The 15799-nt window shown below is 40.9% G+C and overlaps 2 protein-coding genes across 6 annotated transcripts in view; both read right to left on the minus strand.

Moving 5' to 3' along the window:
• The window catches only part of LOC103611769 (granulocyte-macrophage colony-stimulating factor receptor subunit alpha), a 16279-nt gene extending 10531 nt beyond the window's left edge, over window positions 1-5748 (minus strand). For 3 of the 5 annotated variants that reach the window (XM_017728555.1, XM_017728554.1, XM_008629333.2), the window contains exons 1-3: window positions 5635-5720; window positions 1570-1667; window positions 1262-1398 (exon numbers count right to left, since the gene is read on the minus strand). In XM_017728555.1, coding sequence (XP_017584044.1) covers window positions 1262-1398; window positions 1570-1657 — 225 coding nt within the window. In that variant the 5' untranslated portion in view covers window positions 1658-1667; window positions 5635-5720. Of the gene's footprint in view, window positions 1-1261; window positions 1399-1569; window positions 1668-5634 lie in introns of all 5 variants that reach the window. The other 2 variants (XM_017728552.1, XM_017728553.1) reach the window with 2 other exon arrangements.
• The window catches only part of LOC103611794 (interleukin-5 receptor subunit alpha), a 27968-nt gene continuing 17802 nt past the window's right edge, over window positions 5634-15799 (minus strand). Inside the window, exons 10-14 of the mRNA XM_017728556.1 lie at window positions 13015-13053; window positions 11907-12036; window positions 10557-10653; window positions 9981-10062; window positions 5634-9172 (exon numbers count right to left, since the gene is read on the minus strand). Of these exons, the coding sequence (XP_017584045.1) occupies window positions 9098-9172; window positions 9981-10062; window positions 10557-10653; window positions 11907-12036; window positions 13015-13053 (423 nt within the window). The 3' untranslated portion in view covers window positions 5634-9097. The remainder of the gene's footprint in view (window positions 9173-9980; window positions 10063-10556; window positions 10654-11906; window positions 12037-13014; window positions 13054-15799) is intronic.

Here is a 15799-nt window from a genome sequence, read left to right on the forward strand (position 1 = left end):
CCGACGGAGGCCCAGGCAGGCAGGGCGAGCAGGGCTACAGCGTAGCGAAAGCTCGAAGCAGCAGCAGGGCAGGGCAGCCACAGCCCGGTCTCCAGCAGGGCAGGGAAAGCGGCTTTTGGGGTCCCGGCGTTGTTTCCAGCAGGAAGAAAGAACGGCCAAAAGAAAGCAGCAGCAGCTCCTTTCTCTGCAGCTTCTCTCTCCGGACGCTCAGAGCGAACTGACCCCACACCCAGGTGTAGACAAAGGAGTAGCCAGGCCCGCCCCACCCCCTTTTTGTCTTTCTTAAGTACAGCTATTTGTCCCCTAGCAACATGCATATGGGAGAAAATTCCTTTAACAGAAAAAAAACTAAGACTAAACTGAAACCCCAACACTCAGGAATGTAATTCCATGTATAAGTATGGTTTTTGCTCAAGAGCTAGCTCTCTCCTTTAGCACTCGAGGCTGATACAGAATGGAACTGAGGGATCAAAAGCACAACTGCACAAAAAGCTTTGCAGCTCAGGAGTTGGATGCTACGCTAGTGTGCAACAATTTCAGGAGTGTAATAGTACCCCAGTGGCATAACAGAAGATGGCTAATACATAGGGGAGCCACAAAGAAATTAAATCAAAGGATTAAGCAAAATAAAAGTCCTCATCTGACCTTCCCAGGTGTTAAAAAGGTGTCTATGGTGTTATATTAATAATCTTCAATAAAGATGTGATTTATTTTTGAATATCTATTTCTAAGGCACCTGCTTTGCTAGGCTAAATAAGTCATCTCTATCTCTGTCAAGCGTCCTATTTTTTTCTTTGGATAATGTGGGTTTATAACATAACCTGTGCTACAGGCATGATCCCGTTTACTGGGAAACAAGTGAAGAACTTCAGATAACAAAAATCCATGGCAGTTTGTGGATTTCTTTTTTTTCGAGGGGTCTCTTGCTCTGTCTCTTCAAAGTCTCTAGAAGTCTCACTTAACTGAACTGCACCTGTGGTGAATCATGAGTAGGGATGTAGCTACTGAAAAAAAGGGGCTGTGAGACTATCTCTTCCTTTCTGCTTTGGTGCCAGAATTTCAGTTCTTTAGTATGCCTAGGATGCTCCTTTAGCAGTAAATGCACCCTGGCATTGCTGATGGCTTTCCACTGCCCCTGAGAGATCAAGCTGTAGAGTGCAAATGGCCACATGTCAGATGTTATCTGCAACATTCATTTTTTTCAAAGTAAGTGAAATTGATAAAAGGTATGATTATTTATCCCAGTGAATAGCAAGTTTACCTCTTCCTCTCTATCTTCCATATTCATGTTCATGATGGTACATTTGTACTTAGAGAAATGCCTGCTGCTCTCCCAGGACAGTTCCATTCTTCTCCAGTCCACATTCACATTTGTAATAGGTGATTCCCATGTGTCTGCTGAAAGTGTTGCAGCATAAGTTCAAAAAGGATATGATATTGCTTTTGTTGAATGCAGAGGATAGTATTTGTTAGGCTTAAGATGGCAATAGCCAGTTTCATTGCAAATATCTCTGATAAACGAAGAGTTAAACTTTGTTTCTCAGATTATATCTGCAAAAACATACTTACACTCCATACACTGGATGTCAGCATGCAAGGGATGAAATAGCATCATATACCACCAAATCATGCAAATGAGTCCAAGAGTAACAAACATATTTCCTTATCTGGAAAGAGATAATGAAACGTTCAGAAAGAAAAAGAAAAAGGGAAAACAAAAAAAAAAAGGAAAGGAAAATCATGATAATGTGTATTTTGGTTATGAAAACCTTAATTTTTAAAAAATATTCCTTAGAAAAGCCAAGCAGAGGGTGTGCTTCAGGATGTCTGTCAGGCACCTCTTCTTTGAAAGAGCTGAATAGCCATGATACTGCCTGTAACAAAGTAGTTTGAGATAAAGAGGCCACAGACTTTCATGATGATAAATACACTCACTATATCCAGGGCAGACACCATGACTTAGGATTACTCTTTTCCCACATATCTTTCCTAACTATACCATCAGAAAGTCAGGTTTTCTTGCGTTCTGATCCTGTGAACATCTCAATGCTGTACTTTGTACTAGTAGCTAGAATGGTGCTGGTAACACACCAGTGTTTTGGCTGTTGCTGAGCAGTGCTGGCACAGCATCAGGGGTGTCTCTCCAACCCCATCCCACCAGCTCTGCAGAGGCCAGTAGGATGGGGGTGAGCCTAAGGCTGGGAGGGAGCATGGCCAGGACAGCTGACCCCAGCCAATAGGGATATTCCATATCACATGGCATCATGCTCAGCAATAAAACGTGGGAGAACGAAGGATTGGGGAGGGAGGAGGCATTCATCATCCAGGCTTTTGACTTCCAAAGCAACTGCTGTGTGTACTGAGGCCCCCCACAGGGAGTGGGTGGATATTTTCTGCTGATGGGAAGTAGAGAATAAAGAAGAGGGGGAGTGAGAGAGCAGCGGGTGGCCTGCCAAGGTCAGGGCACCACAGTATTTTTTCCTGTTTGCTATCACAAGTGGTTCTCCACTTTTCAAACTACGTAACTCCCACTGTTCTTTGAGGTTTGCATCCAGCCAGAATAGTCTACTTCAAATTTATGTTTGCTGCAGCATCAGAAACCAAGAGTCAGATGTTACAGATCGCTGTAGGCAATTTAATTTACTAAGGAAGTGTGAGTACCTGCAAAGGGCAACTCCACACTCATTCATGTGGTATGGAGGTCTGAGGAAAGCTAGTCAAACACTGGCATCAGCTCTTGTCAAACATTTCTCATCTTATGTACTGTTCTCCTTTTCTCAGAGGAGGTTAAAATCCTGGAAGAGATTTCCCTATTCCCAGCATTTTTTTTTTTCCTACATGAAGAAACAACTCTGGTTAAATTTTTGTTTGTTTTAGCATTGCCTAGTACTGCAACTTCATAGTAGCAATTTTCTTGATTAAAGGCAGTACTAAGGATAATTCTAAACCAAATTAAAGTCTTACAAATTCAGGAAAAAGAGAAACATAGTAATATTTTGTTACTAGTCTGCCTGTCTATATTAATTTTTGTGGTCTGTTTTCAAACTGATTCCACTTGTGGTGAAAGCAAAAACCCATCCTGATGTTCCAAGCAAGTCATCCTGTAGTCTTGAATATTTCCAGAAGGCATTTCACATTTCCTGGAAATTGGCTTGATATGACATAGATCGTGGTCGCCAGGATTCAAGCCGGGCCAGGATACCAAGCTGGGGTTGCAATAGAAACAGACTCTTCACTGTAACCTGCTTATCTCTTGCAGCATCCATATTTGTATATCATCATACTGCAGTAAGGATGTGGCCAGGGCTTCTGGGGAGTGATGCTGAAGAATCTCAAGTACAAACAGTATGGAGGACTGACCATGAAATCCTCTGTGAGATACTGGTCTCAATTAGTTAGTTTCAAAAAGTTATTTCCACTTTCCCATGCTCTCAAGAACCTCCCCAGTAATGCACGTGAGAACCTCGAGACCTGTTGCCCTTCTAGTCAACCTCTTAATCATATTTTTCTCCATTTTGGCCCTTCTGTTCAGTTCTGTTCACTCAACATTTTCCCCTCCCTTTCCTCATCTTATGTTCCTTTTCTAGGCATTTGTTTTCCCATTCTCTGGCAACTGTCTGCTCACCTTTCCTTTATTTCCTTTGTTTCATTCTTCTTGTCATCTCCCTCTCTCTTTTCTGATTACTCCTGTGCTTTCAAAATCTCCCTCAGGTTTCCTACACATGACTGCAGCCCCATATTGCAAGAACTTTTCACACTTTCTCATGGAAACACCCATCTGGGACACAGCCATAAAAATCGTCTGCAGCCCTGTCTGCTTAGGGAAGTGTTTGCTGGCACACTCTGGACATTTCACTGGACCTGCAGTGGAAAGAGCTGTAAGCATTCGCTTTCCTCATAAGAAATGACCATTCCAGCTGAATGCCCCAACACATTGCCAGGTCCTCTGTTTCTTTATCTGCCTGCAGGCAGGATAAGAGATGTAGGAGCTGTGGTGAGCCCTAAGCCATTTAGGTGAGCAATCCAGACCTTCTGCACAGTGGCCAAGCAAGTAGCTCTAGCACCGTATTATTAGGAATTTTCTGCCTCCAATACCTCCACCCTCTCCCAGACTGGTCTTCTGCAGACAGGTGTGGTAAAGCTCTCTCTGGTCTGAAGACACCTCAGTATTGAAGGTGCCAGAAGGAACACTTATTTCAAAATGATTGTGTTATTTGGAGGATCAGACCAGAAGAACCGTACATATTCTACTGTAAGCAGTATTTCCTCGTATTTCATCAAAATAGGAGGTAAAATGGAGTCTATTAGGATGAAAATGGCCAAACTGGATGATTTTTTCTGCTTTGCTTCTTTCTTCTTTCTCCCCTGGCCAGCCTCACAGATGTGTGTCTACCCTGCTACAGAGGGGAGGGCCCCAGGAGGGGAACTCAAGCACCTGGTTTCCACACTCCTCAGCTCTTAGCTCACTCCCTAGCTCTCTCCAGGACAGTTTGTTATAAACCCAATCTATCCACCTTATCAATGTGTCAGAAGTAAAGTAATCAGGTAGTCTATAGTAGTTTTTACAGAAATCATGTACAAAATACTGACTTAAGCACTATCAATTCTTACCCTCTCAATCTACTGTCTTTGCTCTTAGGCTGTAAGTGTGGGTTGGTACCAGAAAATGTCCCCTGAGACCAGTGACTTATTTGCTTGAGTGTCTCTGGGAAAATTACTCCTGCCCATGACACACTTCCAGAAACGAAACTTTGTATTTTACTTGCAGTGTAATGTGAGCACAAACTGATAATTATACATTACAGAGCTAAGGAGAATATAATAAACTTGCTAAGCCTTCCTGGAAGCATTGAAATAGGAATAGAAACCTTACAATGCATACCAAGCAATGAAATATTACTATCAAATCACTGCCTAAATACAACTATTTCAGTTTTTAGTTCAGTATTCTGATTTCTGTAGATGATACAAAACTGGGAGGAGTGGGTGATATACAACTGTTTTGCTCAGAGGGACTTGGAGAATTTGGAGAAATGGGGTGACAAGAATCTCTTTAAATTCAGCAAAGGAAGGTGCTGGGTCCTGCATGTGGGGAGGAACAATCCCTGGCACCAGCAGAGACTGGACAAAGCCCTGAGCAACCTGCCGTAGCTGACCCTGCTCTGAGCAAGGGTTGGGATAGGACAATTTCTAGAATTACCTTCCAGCCTCAACCATCCCATGATTTTGTGATTCACTTTTTTCCCCCCCCCCCAATAAGTAGAAATCCACATTTTTCTGGTTAAAGTAATTTATAGAAAGTGTAAAGAGAATAGCATTTCTTTCAGTTATTGAAAAATAGATGTCAAAAAAAATATCAAACAGTGCAACAGATATCATAGACATTTCATAGTCTTTCCTGGATCTTGCAGAAATCTTTAGAAATTTTGTATACACACATTTCTACTTTTAATCAATTAGGCTAAAGAATCCTCAAAATTTTCTCTGGAATTCCTCAAACACAAAGGAAGCTGATCCAGAATTTGTACATGTTCAAGTATGACTGTACCTAACTTAATCCTTGGCAAACATTTGCGTCTTGTAAAAAATCTTCTGTGGCACAAGAAAATCAACACACAACATAGAGAGACATACCTCCTCTTGAAAAAACTCTCCTCATTTACCTTGTTTGATTTCGGTCTGCAAGCAGCAATGTGTAGTTGGTAATCACATGCAGAAATCAGTAAGTGTTTTGCTCTGCCAGTTAGCTTTATTTTTTTACTGCATGACAGTATTAAGTAACAAATGCTGCAAGTTAGAAAGCTGCTCAGTTTATCATTTCCCTTACTGCTTTTGAGCTTCCTTAAATTTCCTGATTGGCAGATGTTAACAACTTCACATGAAGTGATCATGCAACTGACTCTTCCTTCCTGTTATGTCAGATGAACTAAGCATTATTAGTCACAATATGCAAACACATTACCCAAAAAATACATGAATACTCAGTGGAATCACAGTATATGAATATGCTCATAGAAATACCGCCTCTATAAATAAACAGATTTTCATAAATAATATGTACTGGAAATAAAAGCAGTGTTGTGTGACTAGTCCATGTTTAATGTGACTGCCTGTATTATGTTGGTTATGGCCCCTGCACAAGCCCAGGTTCTCCTTTGAGGAAGATAAATCCTTAGCATGTATATACAAACAGCCAAGAAATTTCTGTCTTGCATATTTGCAGGCAAAGAAATGCCAAGGAAAATACCAGACCCAAATTTCTGAACTTTCTCACTGCCCAGCTGTGGGTTGTTTTTGTTTGGTTCATCTTAGGCTGCAGCATCATAAATTAGGTGCAAAACTGTCTGACTGCATAAATTAAAAGAAAATATCCCAAGCATTTACTGAATAAGATAATGTCACATTCACAAAAATCTTTGCAGTTACATAAATATGAGCGTGTAATCCGTATTGTTTGCTTTAACTTCCAGCAACTTCAGAAGTGGCTCTGGGTTATGCTGAGTGTTAGCCACTTCCCCATTTGTTTACATGATATCTGACATGCAGTTACATAATCTGCATGTAATGGATTTTTTTTTGTTTTTTCCTGCTGTTCTTGCATGCTTGTAGCAAGCTGAATTTCTGTTAGCCCCTACCTTCCACTCCCAACATGGGCACAATAGCAGGAAAGCGAAGAATTCCCTAGGCTTCTTAGGAGTGAGGGAGGATCCTTAGTAGTTAGTCTGTTAAAGGAAGAACTTTATTCCTACCCTTATTCTTACCCTGCTATCATTGAACCAAAATTGTAGGGTAGGTTTGGGGTTTTTTTGCTAGTGTATGTGCTCAGATCCACCAATAGCAACCTACTTCACAGACTTTTCAAATTTTAGACGTCTTTGTTTTCAGTCTGCACTGCTCAGTCTTGCTTGCCTTTAGCCAGTGATTCCCACTAGAAAGACATGTTAATATTTTTTTCCATTTTAAAAATCCTTGGGTGAAAAAACTAGGTAAGTGACATGACTAACAGTTTAGTCAGAGCACATGTGGGGCAGGGATGAGCTGCAGAATTTTGTCTCTAGAACCACATACTAATTTAGGCTCAGTCCTTGTCAGCTTTTTCAGTACCTTGGGAACAGGACATGCATGTTTCAAATCTTCTACTCACTAAAGGAATTAATTTACTTATGCTATGTAGCCTAAAAGAATCACATCTAGTACACCTGTAGTCACAGTTCAGTGTGGTCTGAAATTGTCTAGTCATCAAATATGCTCTACTTGGGTACCACCACCCACCTCAGTGACCACTGCCACCTTGAGTAACTTTTCTAAAGTTAGATAGACGGTAAAGATCCTTCCATATCACACATAATTGTGACTCAAAGTATGTGTCAGTGTGCCTGATCAATTTTGATGAAGGGATTTGCATGCTGTTGTGGTGGCATGTCTGGTAAGGTTCTAGGTGATGTGAAGGTAGTATTACAGTATCACCTGACCAGCACCTTCAGGCTGCCCAAACAGTGGCTGAATTAGTTTTAACTGATCCATTTGTAAGTCGTATGAGGAGTGGCTCACCGTCCCTCGAAATGTTCAAGAAATGATTGGATGCGGCACTTAGTGGCATGGCTTAGTTGAAAAGGTGGTGATGTTAAGGCCAAGGTTTGGATTCAATGATCTTGGAGGTCTTTTTCAACCTTAATCTTTCTGTGATTCAATGATTTTGAACTGTAACCTGGACTAATTAATCAGGGTTCTGTCTGTAACACCTTTCCTGAATCAGCTAAGTATGTTATCCCTTTCCAGGAGAAAGCAGGAAACAAATTAGGAGCTTGTTTAAGTTCTATTTAAAAAGACCCCAATGCCATCTCTTGAGTGTCTTGATACTGTCTTTATTATACTTTACTATTCCCCTCCTTATAGCAAGCCACTGAATGGTTGTTCATGGCTCATGGCTAGGTTTTGGTGGACTGGATCCAAACTGTGCCTCCCCCTGGCAATTTTGCCCAAGAGGAAAGTTACTGTGCAAGGTTATAAACCAGTGCAGTCTGTTACAAGCCCATCACTCTTTCAGCAAGTTTTGTGAGCATTTCCACTCTGACCACTGCTGCATACTGGGAAAAATACAAAGATGGTTTACAAGTGGGTCCAGCATGAATTCAGCCTCTTTAAGATATTTGCTTTGTTGTTCTGATCTGCTGCAGAAAGCTTCCTAGGTGAGTCTTTGACCAAAAGCTAATCATTAGCTGTGCCAAAGGCAGAAGTGTGCCAAGAGCTGTTTGTGTTCAGCTACTGTATAAGCTGGAGAAAGTACAGCTCTGGAAGGCTCCCCAGCACTGGAACACATCCAGGAACAACTGTTCCCAGCGCTAGTTTGGCCAGGATTTACAAGCAATGTGCTGAAAACTCCTGGACATAATCCAGAGGTTAGCTCAGGCCAGGGCTAATTTCTAAAGGTAGTTTGCATGTGTCCACCTTATTTAGGGGTTTAAGAAAGCGTGTCTGGACTCTTACAAGTAAATTGGCCTCTGTGCAAGAAAATAGTCCTGGGAATGTCTAGTCTAATAATCAAATGTCTAGTATCATTATAAAACTAGTCTAATAATGAAATATCAATGTTCAAATGTCAAGTGTGAAAATCTGAGCCAATCTCAATTTTCTAGTTGTCCATGTGTACTTGAAGAGCTCCAAAGAAACTTCTAGCATGAATTGACCCATTTTTGACAGTAGAACAATGGAATTCAGGCATCAGAATTTTTTAAATTGTATTCATCTCAATAAATTAATTATTAATATTTTTAATATGAGACAGAAAACCAATCATTTTTCCTTAAGATCAAAATATAAATAAAACTTCTTGAATGAAATATTTCCATATTATTTACAAAACAGAAGATATCCAATAGGGACAGCTTACCCAAACAGTTAAAATTAGCCAAAGCTATAAGCAAATACAATGGCATTTAGAAAGATTGCATGTGAGATATCATTCTCTCTTGGTTGCATCACTGTTCTATACAAGAAAAAGAAGAAAGTGGAGAAAGCCAATGTATTATTCCAGACTTTCCACAGGAATATAGAGTTGTCTAAGAAATGCACTTTCAGGCCCCTCCATTTTTCTTGGTTATCTCACAATGTCAGCAACTAATACTATCTCTTCGTTTTCAGATGTTATTGACTGAATTTTGTTCTCCATCAGCTGAAAGGAAAATAAACTTCCATCAGTCTTATACATAATGTTAGGTTAGCATCTACTTATGCACAATTCTGAAAGTATTTCACCTGTTTTTGCTATGTGTCACCACCACAGTCTGTCCTGTTTCCTTACAAAACCCTGTTTTGAACCGTTTTCTGCATCACCTTTTTTTCTATCCTGTGTGTATGACTTGCTAGTGGGTAAGAAGGAGAGGTGTGCACCTGGAGGGATTCAAGGTGGCAGCTTGGAGGGTGGGACCTGGTGGGGGGGACACAGGGCTCAGACGCCAGGATCAGATGTGAGGAACTCTGTGGTGGTTGTAAATGAAGAGAGCAAGGAGGTGTACTCGTCTCACTGGCAAATTCAGCCCTGCTCAGCTGGAGAGTGGCAAGAGGGCTGTGATGTCTGGGACTCTAATTATGAGATTGCTGATGGTGTTGCTGTGGTGCTGGTAGAGGCAGCTGTGCTGGTTTTGTGTCCGACTGCCTCACTGTGCTCTGTTGTGTCATTGTTTATGTCTGTGCCTCGTGTTGGGAAAGTGAACAGCCCTTCCTGCTGCCTGAGTCTACCAATGGGACCATCAACCTGTGCACCTGTGAGACTGGAATGGGAGAAACCTCGTGATTCCGGAAGAGCACTACGTTTGACTTCCCTTAACAAACTTGCCTGGTGATTTTACTTTGTAATTCTTCAGGATATGGCAAAAAGAAGAGTGATCCTTTGTAATAAGTACCTTATCATTTAAAAATTCATCCAGTAGAGCTTTGTATGTATTTCACACATTTGATATAAAAATAGAAAGAGAACATACCTCTAGGTTTGTATCACCCAGTGTCAAAAAAGCAGGTTTTGGTCCTGGGATCTGTGGAAATGCTGCCTTCCAACAGCCAGTCCTGGAAATCAAAGGGTATTGAATACAAAATTAAAATCGAATAACTGTAATATGACAAAACCATTGCACCCTTGAAGCAGCTCTTATCTTCCTCTTCAGTCTTAGAAGTGAACTGAAAAATATACATAATCTCAACACAGAATGAACACATATCAGGAAAACATTAATAATTTGGATGGTAACAGATTCATTTTTGATTCAAGATTTACTAGTAGTAAAATTCCTTCACTGAAAGAAAAAGGTATTTGTCCTATGTCATTACAAACAGTGAAAAGTGGGGGAAAAATTTTAACAAGTTGAGAGAGCAGTATCTTTTCTGAATTACTGTATATTTCTATGCAAAGTGCATCATATCATAGAACATCCTTTCTGTTTCTGTTTCACATGTGGTTTATTTTATGTATCCTACAGAGACACCTACACCTTATTTGTTTAAGCACTACAGGTGTTACACACACCCACAGAAAATAAAATAAATGCATAAATTAAGTTTACCTTTTGCAGAACAAAACTGTAATGATTGCAATTAAGGGTGTCACAACTGCTACCACAAGTAAAATCCATACTGAAGAATATATAATTTCTTCATTTCCTGAAGGAGAAACATTTATTATTATTATTGTTATTGTTATTGTTATTATTAATAATAATAGTTGTTGTTATTGTTGTTGTTGCTTTTATACGAGGAATAGATCATAGAATTCCAGTACACAGAATGACTTGGGTTGGAAGTGACCTTTAAAGATCATCTGATTCCAGCCACTCTGCCATAGGCAGGGACAGCTTCCACTAGACCAGCTTGAGCCCCAACCTGGCTTTGAACACTTTCAGGGATGCAGCATCCACAGTCTCTCTAGACAACCTGTGCCAGTGCCTTATGACCCTCATGGTGGAGAATTTCTTCCTAAAATCTAATCTAAGTCTACACTCTGTAATTTTAAAGCCATTCCCTCTTGAACAATCACGACATGACCTTGCACAAAGTCTCTCTTCAGGTCTCTTGTAGTCCCTTTAGTACTGGAGGACTGCAAGAGGGTGTCTCTGGAGCCTTCTCTTTTCCAGGTTGAACAACCCAAACTCTCTTAGACTTCAAGAGGTGTTCCAGCCCTCTGATCCTTCTTGTGACCCTCATGTGGACTCACTCCAACAAATCCATGTTCTTGCCATGCTGAGGACCCCAGAGCTGGATGCAGCACTGCAGGTGGGGTCTCACCAGAGCTGAGTAGAGAGGCAGAATCCCCTCTCTTGCCCTGCTGGCCACCCTGCTTTTGATGCAGCCCAGGACAGGTTTGGCTTTCTGGGCTGCAAGTACACCTTGTGGGGTCATGTCCAACCTGCCATCTACCAGCACCCCTAAGTCCTTCTCAGCAAAGCTACTGTCAATTCTTTCATCCCCCAGCCCATACTGATACCAGTGGTTGCCCTGAACCCAGGTGCAGTGCCTTGAACTTTTTGAACTTCATGTTGTGCCAAACGTCTACTGTGCTGACTGACTGTGGTGAACGTCAGTCTGAAAGGTTTTGCTTGGTATGAAATGAACTCTGTAATTTATCACTTCAGCAGAAATGTCTGATGGGAAGGAATAACATTGATCCTATTTGTACACCCCTTGCAGTAAGCAGGAGCTCACTACAGCTGCAAATGTGTAACTTTTTAATGTTATTTCCAGTGTTAAAATGTTAAGAAATCTATAAAGTCTCTTCCTGCTCTTCTCTGTAGCCTGGTGTGAACCAAAAAGTTTGCCAATCCTTTGTACATCTGTGTGTCCATATGTGCATGGCAATGTGTGAGGTGGACAGGACATCGCTGGGGGAAGAGTAGCCCAGGGCATAGATTTGTTCTTACCAAACTCAACAGGTGCACTCCATTCCCCCCAGGCTGGGTTCACAAGGCAGGCACTGCCAGCTGCTCTCATTTTCAAGAGATACTTCTTTCTTGTGTTAGATCTTGGAAATGTGTGACTATTTACCCCTTCCTAAAGAAAACAGAAAACTGAATTGTTCTCTTTGTTCCATGCCTAGGTGTCGAAAATATACATGTGCCATTTACCAGTGAAACTTTTAAGAAGCTATGAAAGCATTGTTTATTAAAGTAGGTTGCTGTTCCAGAGGAAAAAAAATCATCATTATTATTTATATAATATTTACCCAAATGTGCATCTCAAAAATAACCTGACACTTGCTAAACTTTTTACATTTAGAAGCATTTCATCTTTTACACTGTAAAAGTATAACCTATGATTTCTTATGATACAATTTGTTTCATTGATAATTTCCCACAGCACTTAGAGAGGTAGAAAAAGGTCTTGAACCATCTCATGTCAGTACTGCTAGCACTGAGTGATTTGAGGAAGGTGTCTGTGCACCTGCCTCAGTCTTTGCATTATGACTTTTCAGACAAAGCATAACTTTCCAGCCAAACTGTAAAATAAGTAGAAGATTGCAATAATTAGTGTTACCAGAATTTACTGCAATACTCTTGCTCTTGGAGACTTTTGCATAGAGGTGGGACGTGCAAGCTGCACTGATTAAAAGGAGGTGTGGCATACCTGGATGACAGCCTCCATCCTAAAAGGACTTTTGTGGTCTATGTTTTTCATAAATAAAATTAAATTCCTAGGAGATGCTTTATCGTTTCTCTGCTGTCAGTGATGTGTAACTTCAAACTCTGTTCCCAATATTTGAGAGGGAGAGTGGACAATATAATGAAAAGTGGAAGAGTTTTCGAAATACTTACAGCAAAACAATAAAGTTCTGCCCTTGAATGTATAATAAATTACATATGCCATGATGATTTAGCAGTTTGACACATTCATGAAATCTATAAATAAGGATCCCATAAAGCATAGGACACTGAGGACATACTGATTTAAAGGTATTTGCATACTATTTACTTTTCACAGTTGACAATGAAATGAACATGTATTGCTAATTAATAGAACAAACAGACTCACTTGTATAGAAGTATATATGGGTTTTCCTTTAGGATTATCCTGTAAATTGAGAGAAAAAGAAAAGCAACTAACTTAATTTTTATCATTGCTTGTTTTATGTTTCAATTAATTTTTATATACTGTCCCATTTTTCTGCATTCTCTTTCTTATGTACTTTATGGTTTGTTCAGAAGAACTAATGATTTCTCTAACATTTAGTATCTAATATCTAATTCATCTACAATGCCGATTAATTCTGCTATGGAAAGATATTTGTTTTCCTTATCATTGCAGTTGAGATATAAATTTTATTTCAGACTGGTGATTAAACTGAAATGCAACTGAGCCTGACCTGAATGGAAATGATAAATTTATTCTTACACACACCAGGGGGGAGAAAAAGATGATTAAAAAAAATCTGTGAAATAAACTTTTTAGTTTACATCTAATGTTTTAATTTTACAATAAGTGTCACTGTATGTAATTGCAAATACTATGTAAATACTGTTTTCTTTTAGATGAAAGTATTTGATACTGGCATGGATTCACAAGTATTTTAGGCTGCCCTCCACTACATTTTTGACAGACAATACAATTTGCTCATCTTTTCTGAATAACTACCACATAATTTACTGACAACACACAACTGATTCCAGACTATATCATCTCCATTAGACTACTAGTTATATATTTTTGTAATTATTTTGCAATACACCATTTTAAAACAAAATTCAATTAATCCAGACTTATTTTTTCAAATAATTGCATGCATGCGCCTGTGGCATCTGAACATGAGGGTGTTCAGCCTGGAGAAGAAAATGCTCTGGGGAGAGGTTACAGCAGCTTCCAGTACCTAAAGGGTCTTACAGGAAAGCTGGAGAGGGACTTTTCACAAGGGTAAGTATTAATAGCACATGGGGGATTGGCCTTAAACTGAAGGAGGGTAGGTTTAGATTAGGTATTAGGAAGAAATTCTTTACTGTGCTGGTGGCGAGGAGCTGGATCAGACTGTCCAGAGAAACTGTGGATGCCCCATCCATGGAAGTGTTCAAGGCCAGGTTGGATGAGGCTCTGAGTAACTTGGTCCAGTGAAAGGTGTCCCTGACATGGCAGGGGGATTGGAACTAGATAGTCTTTGAGGACACTTCCAACCCAAACCACTCTAAAACTTTATAAAGCAAGCTGCTGTCCAGGACACCTAGTATCTGCAATCAAGATAATTTTGCACAGGGATCAATCTAGGAGAAATATCTGGTCAATGAACCCCTTTTTGTTCTTCTTTATAGGCCCAGGGGTAACCTGGAAGATTTCAAGGGTGATTACAGAGCACTGGGGGGATGGCGAAGGGCAGGAAGTCTAGATGGTGTCTCTTCAGGCCTTCCAGTGAGAGGGAAAGCCTTGAGCAGAATTGCAGTCATTCAACAGGTCAACACCTGGCTGAGTAACTGCTGTCACAGGCAGGGCTTTGTCTTCTATGACCTTGGGATCCTTTTTGAGAAATGGGGGCTACTGGACAGGCGTGGGATGCATCGAACCAAGGAGGGTGACTGTGTCCTTGCAAACAGGCTTGGTAACCCGGTCCTTCTACTGTGTGTAAAGGAGTTCCTTGTATGCATAGAGCTCTGTCTGGGGATAAATAATGAGCCAGTAAGAGAAGGCATCAGAGGACAGACCAGCAGAGGTGTAAATGCAGTAGGTTCTTGTTCCAGATCTCATGATCAAGAAAAAGCAGATGAGACCCTCTACAGGAAACTGCATAGTCACAGGCCTTGGTACTCAAGGGAAAGTGCCCCCGAGGGCCAAGCTACTGGTTGATCTACAAGGACAACCTCCTCAGAGCACAGGAATCATGGAATCATAGAATTGTTTAGCTTGGAAAAGACCTCTAAGATCATTGAGTACAACCATTAACCCAGCACTGCCATGTTCACAATTAAACCATGTCTGCAAGTGCCACATTGCAGGTTTAAATGTGTAAGAATGACAAGGGGATAGGTGATGGAAGCATAGCAATAACCCACATTATGCTTATCATGAAACCCTTTACGCTTTGTTAAGATCACTATTCTACATTGCAATAAATATTGTTACTTATGTTGCCTTTGGCTGGATTTTCCCAAAACTTGTTCCGTATTATGTGCTCTACCCTAATCAGCCATGCGCTTTTTGTGTGACAGCTCACAAGGTTATTCATGTAGGCATCACACTTGGTGCTCATGAGGTATCTCATAAACTCAAGCCCATTGTCCTCTGCCAAGGGCTGCTGCTCTACAGTGCCTGGGATTTCTTCACTTGCCCCTTTACCTCACTCAGGAAACTACTTGGGAACCTTTGCTGGGATGCTGAGGTAATGAAAGTCTTCTGACCATTGCTCCGTGCTGGTGTATCGGATGCTGCTTGAGTCCAGGCAGGCACAGCAACTGGTGGAGGCCAGTCTGATCCTGACACCTGGACTGAACACACAGCCACATGTTTTTTGGAGTGCTTCAAGGGATGGTGATGCCATCACTTTCCTGAACAGCTTGCTCAAATGCCTAACCACCCTAATATTTCATCTAAATCGCCACTAGTGCAACTTTGAGGCCATCTCCTGCTGTCCTGTGGTTTGTTTGTTGGGAGAAGAGACTGACTCCCAGCTGCTACAATGTCTCTTCAGGTGGATGTAGACTACCCTGAGCCTCCTTTCCTCCAAGCTAAACAACCCCAGCTCCCTCAGCTGCTCCTCATAAAACCTATGTTCCAGACTCTTCACCAGCTTCACTGCCCTTCTCTGGACAGACGTGAATGGTCCATTCTGGTGTGCAGA

This window comes from Corvus brachyrhynchos, unplaced genomic scaffold, assembly GCF_000691975.1.
Source record: "Corvus brachyrhynchos isolate BGI_N302 unplaced genomic scaffold, ASM69197v1 scaffold92, whole genome shotgun sequence".
NCBI lineage: Eukaryota > Metazoa > Chordata > Aves > Passeriformes > Corvidae > Corvus > Corvus brachyrhynchos.